The following is a 12,095-nucleotide window of genomic DNA, read 5'->3' as shown; positions in this document are numbered from 1 at the left end:
TTACGGATCAAACATGACAGCAGCAGACGCGACGCTATTTTTCGATCGAGCTTTAGGCCGTGTTGTAAATAGTTTAGCTCGAAGGTTTACAGCGGGTACGTCATACGTCGTCGGATACGATGATACGATTGGCTGTGCTACGTACAGACGCATGATTGACATTCGCAGCGCCCCGTAAACCACACCTCTCCTACGAGAAAATGAATTGGTGTCCCCAGACTAAATATCACTTGTGATTTTAGTCTGTCCCCAGTGTTGCCTCAGTTTTTTTCCGTACGATCCCACAATTTCTTTGTCTTTAGTTTGCATATTCTGGAAGCGTTCTTTCCACGTTTTTCAAGAGGGTGGGAACATAGGCGTTGATTCATTTTTTATCCATTTGGTGGCGAGTCTAAAAAATAAAAGAGTCAAGGTCAGAACTGATCCGGCAGTCTCACGATTGGGAAACCAACAATCTAGCTATGACACTACAGAGGGACAGCAAATGCTAGCCGACCTAAAAAAATATCTTATGAAACGCTCCGCGCTCATGTGTTTTAAACTGGGACAAGTGTGCAGCGGCCCATGTGTGAACGAGCTACCTCCTTCACCTCAGACGACCACACTATCACTGAGCTATAAGTCCATACAAACATGGGCCTGACGAGGGCGAGGATTCTCTAAATTCACGGGCTGAAACTAGGTCCCAGCACCCCACTGGAGGCGAGGTTTTTTTTTCCCCCCTGTTTTTAATGAGGGTGGAACCATAGGCGGTGATTCATGTTCTTCCCAGTAAGTGCAGAGTCCAAAAGGGAAAAAAAAGTGTCAAGGTTGGGATCAATCCAGCATTCTTACGGATGAAAACCCTGCACTCTACCAATGAAGCTACACAGGCTGAGCGAAGAACATAGCCAATTGTGCCTTAATCTTATGAAAGACCACAGTTTTTTATTTGCAACAAACAGGATTACAGTTCGGGCAATAATATATTTAATCATTTTGTAATTAGAGTGAATTCCCCTGACCGTCCAAAGATTTGTTGAGAGGGTGCTCCCTCGATATGTGAAGCAATGTTGTGGTGAGACCCATTTAGCACGGGGAACACACAGAGAGGTGGACAGGAAACAGCCGGACTGAACTTCCTGTGATTGTACAGTCCAGAAAAAGCTGAATTTGCAGCCAAAAACGCCCAAATTAAAACTTCTTTCGCTGACAGAGGGTTAGTATAAGTCCGTACGAGTCTCAAACTGTTGCTTTTGTGAATAAAGGGGGAAATTTAGAAAATTGGCAAATTTCCGGAGAAACTCTGACAGAGGCCAACATGCTGCCAGGCAAAGAACACTGGCTATTTTCACGGAGGATGGGCGGGCCACTTACAAGCCACTTAAAAGTCAATATAAATGCGTTTTTGGCGATAGCGGCTGCATTCGATGAATTTGAAAGCCACATGGGTTTGGGAAATGTTGGCCAAAATTGGAGGCTTTCCATTGGAAACTCGGGGATCGGGGCCAGAAGTTCAAGAGGTACGATTTTGAAGGTTTGAGGTTCGGGCCAAGATGGCCGACTTCCTGTAGCATTTAGGGCGGGGTCATAATATATTTTTTTACATGTCCTGACGTGGTCTATGTCCTTGGCCAATGTCACTTTTGTACGATGATTTTTTTTTTTTGCGACCGGTCCTCCATTGGGTCAATGGAGGACCTGTTTGAGGAGCACTAAGTTTTGACCCCTGTTACTTGCATATCGGTTCACATTTGCTACGTGAATTCTTGCGTTTTCGTCCCTTGTTATCGATATTAATTAGTCCCACGCGGGACACTGTGTCCGTTGCTCTGGCCTAATAAATAAATGGCATCAGCACAATTCTAGTATAACTGCTCTTAAATGTGTCGCCTACTTTACTTAAGGAAATGTACATGAGTAAATTAACAAATTACAAACCAATCAGTGAAAAAAGTAAGAATGTTGAAGAAAATGCGTTGTACTCGTATCGGTATTCGGTATCGGCAAGCACTTAAATCAAAGTACTCGTATCGGTTTTAGAGAAAGTAGTATTGGTGCATCCATATATATATATATATATATATATATATATATATATATATATATATATATATATATATATATTTACATCTGTTTTTAACCTAAGAGACTATGGGGGAATAATGAAAGATTTAAAATATCTGTTATTTTAGATAATTGTATCATTTAAAAAAAACAGAGCCATGTGCCCCCTCCCCCTCTCATCTACTCCGCTCAGCTACAGAAAGTGGGCGGGGCTAACAGGCCTGTTTCTGTGAGCGCAGGGTCTGAGACAGAGCCAGGCGAGTGAGAGGAGGCGGAGCTTCAGGCCCAGGCGAGTGAAAGGAGTCGGAGCTTCAGGTCCAGGCGAGTGAGAGGAGGCGGAGCTTCAGGCCCAGGCGAGTGAGAGGAGGCGGAGCTTCAGGCCCAGGCGAGTGAGAGGAGGCGGAGCAGATGCCAAAGTCCTTCAGTCTGAGGCGGAGGCAAATACGCGAAAACATAACAAGTCAAATATATTTAAATGATCAGAAACTCACTTTAGTTGCCCATAAATTGTGGAGTTAAGGAAAAGTTGTGAAGGAAATTGCGGATTATTGGAATAGTTGCGGGAAAGTTGCAACTCCGCACTGATTTCGCGGAGTTTGGTTGATGTTGTGTTAATAGTTAAGATCGCAACATCGAGAAATCCTGGAGGGACTGGTTTGGAAACCGTTTAAAATGGTTTCCTCCGACTCGGCGATTCACACGAGACGAGAATCACCTGAGGAGTTTGAAGAATGACCTTAAAGACAAAAATCAGGGAATTTGTAACTTACACATGAACGACACGGTAATAGAAGTGACGAGTTTATTGTTAAATAAATAAAAAATGATAAATAATAAATCCACTTTGCATTGGTCACATATTTAAATCAATGTTATTCATTCATTTATTGAGTCGTTTTAATGACAGATGTTGAACTCAGGATTCTGGAACAAAATGATTTAGAAAAAGACAAAGACGTGACCGAGAGTTTCCCTTCATACGGTTTAGTTATTTTATATATTTATCTGAAGGAGATTTTCCAACATCTCTAAGGATTTACTTTTTAAATCAATGAACTGGGAAAGGAATGTCAGGAAAAGGTCATGTGACTGAAACTCATCTGAATAATTGAGACTCTGATCCTCAGTCTGACAGAGACACTGAGGAGCCTAAACCCCAGAGCCAAAACCCAGGGATCAGGATGTGAGTGAAGGTGGTGTTGAAGGTGTGGAGGTGGATCAGTTCCTCAGAGGAGACTGTGTAGAAGGACAGAGAGCCAGCAGCACAGTCCACATACACCCCTACTGTCCCAGAGGAGGAGCCGGGCTGAGGGAGGAGGGTTTGATTGTTTTTATGCAAAACACAGAAACCATCTTTAGAGCAGATCAGACTCCAGGACTGATCATTGTGTCCAAACCCACAGTCATCACCTCCTCCTTTCCTCCTGATTCTTCTGTAAGACACTGATATATAAACCCTCCCTCTCCACTGGACCTCCCAGTAACAGCGCCCAGTCAGACCAGAGTCACACAGAAGCTGAGGCCTGTCAAATCTGTCCTGATGATCTGGATACGGCTGAACTTCCCACACATGTGTCGCCTTCTTGTTGTTGTCAGACAGTTTGAGGTTCCTCTGAGCTGTGTTTGGATCCAGAGAGAGTTCAGTGAAATCTGACAGAGAGAAAACACAGCAGCAGTTAGTCCCTGTTCACTCTTTAGAGGAGAACGGCATTTATGTAAGGGATAGTGTATAGAACGCTGGTCATTATCGGGAAAATAAGTACCGACAGGGCGAACCGGACCCCAACGCGAAGCGGAGGGGTCTTGTTTCGCCCGCTTATTATACGGCCATTTGCCAACTGAACACACACAACATAAACTTCGTACGCTTGTATGAAGGTCGAAAGGTTTATTTAATGACATCCGCGACAAATAGTTCCCAAAAGTTTGCGCGTTGCGCTGCAGCGTTTGGCTAGAAGCAGCAAGGCTAGCAGCTAGCCTAGCTACTTAGTTGAAGGCGCAGTTGGAGGAATGGTGGTGAATCTTTGGGTAAATTGAAAGTCTGACTCACGCTAACTTCACGAGCAATTCCCCCAACTTCTCTCGCAGTGACAGGGACAGATAGTGTCGCTGCTACGTACGCGCGGAGTGATATGAAAGCACGAACTTCGTTGCCATGGGCAGCGGTCATTATTTTTTTCAGAGGTCCTTTATCAGAAAATAATGACCGGTAGAACGTTGGGAAATCCCATTCAAATCAACGGAGCGTTCTACTTACGTTGTGAAGAGCCGTATAATAAATTGATTTGAAATGGATTGAAAGGATCAATTATGAAAATTAATAAATACATGATTGATTTCATTATTTTTTTCAATTAAGAATACAAGTAAATGTACTGTAAATTACTGATTTAAGAATATTTAAAGACAAAACTTGTTTCTTTTCTAAATAATAAATGTATTTTCTGTTCTAATTCTCAAATGACTTTCTTCAAGTTCAAACGTGTTGAAACAAAGTGACTGTGACGTCGCTCATTAAACACGTCTCTGTGGTTCATGACTCAGAGTTTCAGGTTTCATGAATAGAAGCTCATCGGTAAAGCTCTTTCACAGTCAAAACAGGAGGTCTGATGGGGGGCGGGGCTGTGTGACAGGGGGCGGGGCTGTGTGACAGTGGGCGGGGCTGTGTGACAGTGGGCGGGGCTGTGTGACCGTGGGCGGGGCTGTGTGACCGTGGGCGGGGCTTTGTGACTGTGGGCGGGGCTGTGTGTCAGTGGGCGGGGCTGTGTGTCAGTGGGCGGGGCTGTATGACAGTGGGCGGGGCTGTGTGACAGTGGGTGGGGCTGCGTGACAGTGGGCGGGGCTGTGTGAGGACTGATAAAGTCACAGGTTTAACCTTCAGTTTTCTTTCTGTCGCCCCCTAGTGTACACAAATGGACACACTTTTCAAACTAAAATATAAAAACCTAATTCTTTCATCTTTTTCTTATTTTTTAACAAATCTCAGGAATCACTTCTCACCTTCTCAAAACTACCAAACATGTGATTTATTTGTGAGTTTTAATCCTTTATTTGCCAGTTTCAAAACCAAACCTTTGAAGTTTGTTACAAACATAAAAAGCTGATTCTCTTTATAATAATGAAGAGTTCAGAGCTGGGACTGATGTGGTGTTTAGAGCCTTGGACGTGTCAAAGATCAGCAAAAAATGGATTTGAAGCATTTGTAGTTTTTCTGGACGATTCTTTATGTCCAGTTGTTCATTATAAAAACATTCAGGACTTCCTTTGTCTTTGCTCCCCTGTCTCCGTATAAAAGTCATATATTTGATCATTTCATTTTGCAGAACAAGAGTCAGGTTTGACATTTGTCCTGTATTTCTTCACTTTGGACCTTGTTCCTGTTGTCCAGATGAATGAAATGAAAAAACACTAGATTCTGAAAATTTGGCTTAAAAGAACGTTTTCTGCAACACAGACAAAAGGTCAGGAAATTAAAAAAATAAATATTTAAAAATGTGCACAGGACGACATATGTGTATGGCTGGGACCGGTTGTTTTCTTTTGATACGACGACTTAAACAATACCTGCTTTTCAATACTGGGGCCTTAATGGTACTTTTTTGATACATGTGTTATTTTAAAGGTCCTATATCATGTAAAATCGACTTTTTGGTGCTTTTAGCCATGTTGTTATACTATTTCCGTATCAAAAAAACCCCCAGAGTGAGTTCTCAGCAATCCTCCTGAATCCTGCTCTGAGCAGCTGCGCCGCCCTCTGCTGGTGAACGACTGACCTGCTCAGTTGTGTCGTAACAGCGGAACGGAAGTGCTCGACGTCTGTAATGTAATGTCTTACAGCCTGATTTTTATTTGGAAAACAGCTTTTTCATTATTTCTGTCGTAAGAGAGAAACAATGATGTGCCCGAGGTGCTCCAGGTCAGCTGAGGCCAAAACAAACACCCCCGCTGAGCGTCTGAACAGACGTCATGTTTGCGCTGCAGCTGAAGATGGAGCTCTTTATAACTTACTCTGGACACACCTGTTCTTATTCTTACCCAACGATAATGTCACAGAGAAAAAGAAGCGCGTTTGGCTACGAGGACTTTATTCAACCTTCCTAAAGAAGAGGCCACTCGTCAGAAGTTGTTTTTTTCTCCAGGATTTGGCAACTTTCACCAAAACAGTGTTTTCTGTGATTGTCTCTGATGGATGTTTGTGAACCTTCACCAGAACCAAAGTGGATTCACTTTTATAACCAACGCGAGTCCCATAATGTAAACAGAGATGGACCAGAGCGGAGAGTCAATCCAAACGAGTGTTAGCTTGTGTGTTGGCTTGTGTGTTTGCCATAATGAAGCTGTGTTGCAGATGTCTACTCCTTATAACTGCTTCACTTACTGCTGTTTATTTATATTACGGTAAAGTTGTGCGGAGAGAGGGGGCGGAGTTAACGTAATCGAAGCATTGTGTTTTCCAGGTTTGAAAAATACCTCCAGAAAACACTTATATTTATCACAAAAATGAGTGCTCCATAGTGGTAGAGGTACAATATATCATATAAATGCTGATACTTAACTTTGGGATGGCTAAAATACGGATCCTTTAATGTAATAAAAATAACACAGGTATAAAAAGTATCGTTCAGGATGTCCCAAAACAGCGCAACAGAAAGAACACAGGCCGCAGCAGTGCCACCTGCTGAAACCTGCAGGATTCACACTTAAGCAGCGATAAAAAGATGGAAAGGACATTATTCCCTCCTGAGCTGTGAGGACAGATCCACATCAGGACTTTCTTTCAGATAAACTTTACTAAACACACGCGCTGTGACAAAGAGAAACTTCACACTCAAAGATCTTTACACAGAGAGAGTCTCACTCTGTCACTAATCATTTACCAAAACTGCACCAAAAATGTCTAATTCAGAGTGAGTGCTCATAATCCATAAACAATCTTTGATATTCCCCTGGCTGCAGAGTAAACAACAGCACCTTAGCTCCGCCTCCTCTGTGTGTCTGTCGCTAAAGACGTCTTTCTTATGTCATTGACCTGTTTTGCTCAAGTTTCCTCTTCAGTCCTGGTGAAGACCTGGGTCACAGTTTGTTTAGTCTCAGTCCTGGTTTAGTAGTGGACGATTGTTTATGTCAAGTTATTCATTCTAAAAACATTCATGACTTCCTTTGTCTTTGCTCCACTGTAGCCGTATAAAAGTCATATATTTTTTATAATTTTTTTTCTGCCTCAAATCACGGCTCGGCCATCTCTAATTACAAAAGTTTACTAAGTTACAGCTTTACTACTACATTTGCGCTGAAGTGGTTTATTATTTGCACGTTCATGTTGCTTTTTTAGACTCGCTGTGGTCATATATGAAGATAAAAAAGTACCGAAAGTTTAAACCGAAACTGTATTTTTTTTTCGATACCGCCCCCAACTGGAGCTCAGTCGGTACCAAGTAGGTTTAACGATTCCCATCCCCACATATGTGTTAAATTAACTTTCTCCAAAATAATAATGAAGGTCTCAGTTCTACAAGTTTGAGTGAAAACAGCTCAAACTCTCCTGACGTCAATATCGCAGCTGTCGACACGAGAGAAACTTGTACAACAGTAAATCTTCTCAGAACAACCAACATTTTAAAAGTATAATAAGAGTCAGACTTACATCTGCAGATCGAGTTCATCCATCGTTCTCCAGCAGGACTAAGTCTGAAACAGACACAGACTCAGATCCACAGTTTGTTTGTGTCGACTGTAATAACTGTGTAATAACTGTGTAATAACTGTGTAATAACTGAGTAATAACTGTGTAATAACTGTGTAATAACTGTCCTCACCTGAGAGTGGAGAGTGAGCAGTGGGGCTCCTCCTGTAGAGCAGTCAGGAGCTTTACTCCTGTGTCTCCTGGATGGTTGACGCTGAGGTCCAGGTCTGTCAGATGGGAGGGGTTGGACCTCAGAGCTGAGGCCAGAGCAGCACAGCCTTCCTCTGAGATCAGACACCCTGACAGTCTGAACACACAGGGTTAAACAGAGTCATAGAAATGACAAACTCACAGAGATGAAGAGTAAACCCTCTGACCTGAGCTGCTCCAGTTTACAGTGAGGACTCTTCAGTCCAACAGACAACATCTTCAGCCCTGAGGCCTTCAGGTCGTTCTTACTGAGGTCCAGGACTGTCAGACTAGAGGAGCTGAGGACTGAGGACAGAGCTTCACAGCTTCTCTCTGACAGGTTACAGTCGCTCAGTCTGGAGAGAACACACTGTTTTAGGAGAAGTTTAGAAGGTTCATACTTACATAGACCTCACTCACAGAGCTTTGTTGGAGGCTTTGACCACTGGCAGCAGCCTCAGCAGAGCCTCCTCTGAAGCACAATATTTCTTCAGCTCAAACTGTTCCAGAGCTTCTTCTGATGACAGTAAGATGAAGGCCAGAGCTGACCACTGAGCAGGAGACAGTCCACCTTCAGACAGACGTCCTGAGCTCAGGTACTGTTGGACCTGCTCCACCAGAGAACCATCATTCAGTTCATTCAGACAGTGGAGCAGGTTGATGCTTCTCTCTGCAGACACTTCCTCACTCAGCTTCTGCTTGATGTACTCAGCTGTTTCCTGATTGGTCTGGGAGCTACTTCCTGTCTGTGTCAGCAGACCTTGGAGAAGGCTCTGATTGGTCGGCAGTGAAAGACCCAGGAGGAAGCGCAGGAACAAGTCCAGGTGTCCGTTTGGACTCTGTAAGGCCTGGTCCACAGCCGTCTGGTAGAACTCTAATGGGCTGCTACGAACAAAGAGATGCTTCAACCTAGAAGATTTGGACTTTTCTTCAACCAACAGGTTGATTCCTGTTCTGAAGAAGGTCTGATGGACGTGAAGAGCAGCCAGAAACTCCTGCACAGTCAGATGGATGAAGCAGTAGACCTTGTCCTGGTACAGGCCTGGCTCCTCTCTAAAGACCTGTGTGAAGACTCCGGAGTACACTGAGGCGGCTGCAGCGTCCAGCCCACACTCACTCAGGTCAATCTCGTAGAAGATCAGGTTTCCTTTCTGCAGCTGCTCAAATGCCAGTTTTCCCAGAGACTTCACCATCTTCCTGGTCTCTGGACTCCAGTGTGGGTCTGTCTCAGATCCTCCTTCATACTTGATGTTCTTGACTTTGGCCTGAACCACCAGGAAGTGGATGTACATCTGAGTCAGGGTCTTGGGCAGCTCTGCTCTCTCTCTGGTCTTCAGCACATGCTCCAGGACTGTGGAGAGGATCCAGCAGAAGACTGGCATGAAGCACATGATGTGGAGGCTTCGGGACGTCTTGATGTGGGAGATGATTGTTTTGGCCTCGTCTCTGAACCTGTTCCTGAAGTACAGCTCCTTCTGTGGGTCGCTGAACCCTCGCACCTCTGTCACCATGGAGACGCACTCAGCAGGGATCTGATTGGCCGCCGCGGGGCGTGTGGTTATCCAGAGGCGAGCGGAGGGAAGCAGGCTCCCCCTGATGAGGTTCACCAGCAGCTCCTCCACTGAGGCGCTCTCTGTGGGCTCCGTCAGGGCCTTGGTTTGGGTGAAGTCCAGAGGAAGTCTGCACTCGTCCAGACCGTCAAAGATGAAGAGCAGCTGCAGATCTTCAAAGCTGCTCACTTCTTCTGTTGCTCTAAAGAAGTGATGGAGCAGCTGCACCAGGCTGAAGCTCTTGTCCTTCAGCACATTGAGTGCTCTGAAAGTGAAGGGGAACAGCAGCTGGACGTCCTGGTGGGCTTTGCCTTCAGCCCAGTCCAGACTGAACTTCTGAGTGAGCAGTGTTTTCCCGATGCCAGCCACTCCCTTTGTCAGCACTGTTCTGACGGGCGCCTCTGTGTCCGCGGGGCCTTTAAACATGTCTTCACATGTGATGGCTGTCTCTGCTCCGCCTGCTTTCCTGGAGGCTGTTTCCATGTGTCTGACCTCATGTTCCTGGTTGACCTCTGAGGCCCCTCCCTCTGTGATGTAGAGCTCTGTGTAGATCTGCTGCAGGAGGGCGGGGCTTCCTGCTTTAGCCACGCCCTCAAACACACACTGACACTTCTGCTGCAGGTCACGCTTCAGTTTACGCTGAAGAACTCCAGAACATCTCCCTGAATGAAGACACAGACAGAGCCTGAGTCTCAGAGAAGATCAAATGACTGAGTGAAATGGACCTACTGCTCCACAGACGCTCAGCCAGCTCCTTCTGCTGCCTCCTCCTCAGGAAGTTCACAGTGATCTTCAGAAAAGCCTCTCCATCCTCATCCTCCACAGGCTCTAAGCATTCTGGGTAATCTGTGCTCAGAACCTTGTGGAGCTTCTTCAGCTCCTTCTGGACAAAAGTGAAGATGTCCTCCTCCAGAAGCTGCACAGACACATTAGAAACAACACAAATGCAGTCAGTGTCAGATCTGTGTGAAACAAGTCCATTCATCTGAACATCTCCAAACTTCAGTGAAGGACACACCTTAAATATGGAGTCCAGCTGAGTGTGATGTTGCTGAGCTCTGAGCTCTGGAGCCTGCTCCACTCTGTGACAGAGACACAACAAACACCTCAGGATTCAGCTGTTTCTCTCACACTTTCAGAACCTTATTAAACCACTGTCTGTCCTTGTGTTTAAACAAACTCAATCTTACAGATCTGAGGAGAAGGTCAGTGGTTCAATCATGGACCAGTCGCTCCTGAGGGACTCACAGTCTGGGCCTGGTTCAGAACCTTCTGGTCTGACGTCAACACTGAGTCTAACATAGACAAAAACATTTACATTAAATATTTATATTAAATGTGATGGAATCTGGTTAATTAGAGAAGAGAGGGATTAATTAGATTAAGTCCCATTGCAATTTTATCAAACATATGATCATTGAGTAGATCTTTCCTTTATGTGACAATAATATTCCATTATACACAGAGTCAAAACTCACCGCTCTGTCCTGAAGTCCATTGGTTTGTCCATAGACCGGTCACTGAGGGACTCACAGCTGGGACCAGGTTCAGACGGAGGATGTTTCTGGAGGATCCTGAGACAAAGAAGAAAAGGCACTTCAGTGAAACACACAGGACTGTCCTGGATCAGACTCAGGAAAGGATCATCTGCTCCTTCAAACAAACCAGAAACTTTAACACATCTTTCCCCCTTCCTTCTAGAAAAACTGTCTTTCACGGTCCAGGAGCAGATTTGATCAAACTGGAGACACTTTAGGTCTGAATCTGACATGGAGAACTGTGGTGGATCTCACCTCTGGGCTCCGTCCTCTCTGGGCTCTGGCTCCTCCATTGTTTGTTCAGAGTCCTGGGTGTAAATAATCAAACCTTAATAACTTTGTAGTTAGAACAAAACATTCAACCTTTTTACCAGTTTAGTCTTCACTAAATAATAAAATACAGATTCTCAAGGCATGATGTTTCCATTATGAATAAAACACATTCATCAGGATCGATCTTTACTGGAACCTTTGGCCAATGGCTCAGATTTGTATCCATATTTCCAGAGCCGCTCATGGAGAGAACATCCTAAAGATGCTCTGGGACGGATCATCACTGATGTTTCTGGTTCATTGTATGTTGTGGGTCTCACAACATCAGACCGTGTCCAGTGAACGGAGCTGACTCGTATCACAGGAACAATCATCAGCTGATCACACCTCCCTCACAGCATGGACATCAGGAGGTCCTTTCTGCTGTCACTGGTGCAGCCCTTATTTCAGATCAGGACCAGGTGAATGTCAACACTGTCAGAAGAACACTCGACAAATACTCTGCAACCGACTTCAACAGGCTGTAGCTACACACAACAAATACAAACACTTTTGTTTTTGTTCCCATCTTTCATGAGCTGACGTGAACCAGCCAGTCAGGTCGAATCAGGAGGAGGGGGAGGAGCTTGATCTCACGTTTGAAAATCCTGCTCCTCCTCTCCTCATTTTGCAAACTAAGAAGGGTTTTCTGGTCAAATTCTGCTTTTTGTGGACTGGGGAACCCGTTTTCCTGAAATGTGACGTCATCGTCCCCAGTTGGTTTGTGTTTTTAATGTGGGAAAGTCAGACATTTCTCTCTCAGATCAGCTTATTTCC

General features: G+C 44.7%; 1 protein-coding gene across 1 annotated transcript; it reads right to left on the bottom strand.

The window, feature by feature from the left end:
* Window positions 1-3,169: 3,169 nt before the first annotated feature.
* On the bottom strand, window positions 3,170-11,299 carry LOC306960566 (protein NLRC3-like; the record flags this gene model as incomplete). Its single annotated transcript, XM_079552999.1, has 10 exons — window positions 3,170-3,696; window positions 7,691-7,734; window positions 7,863-8,036; window positions 8,107-8,274; window positions 8,339-10,130; window positions 10,198-10,384; window positions 10,487-10,550; window positions 10,659-10,763; window positions 10,947-11,042; window positions 11,262-11,299. The coding sequence occupies 10 exons, from the start codon at window positions 11,297-11,299 to the stop codon at window positions 3,170-3,172; spliced, it is 3,195 nt and encodes a 1,064-aa protein (XP_079409125.1).
* Between the last annotated feature and the right edge of the window lie 796 nt (window positions 11,300-12,095).

This window comes from Gobius niger (genome assembly GCF_951799975.1).
Source record: "Gobius niger genome assembly, chromosome: 3".
Classification (NCBI taxonomy): Eukaryota; Metazoa; Chordata; class Actinopteri; order Gobiiformes; family Gobiidae; genus Gobius; species Gobius niger.
The sequence above is the reverse complement of the archived record's forward strand: the minus strand, read 5'-3'. Positions and strand labels throughout refer to the sequence as shown.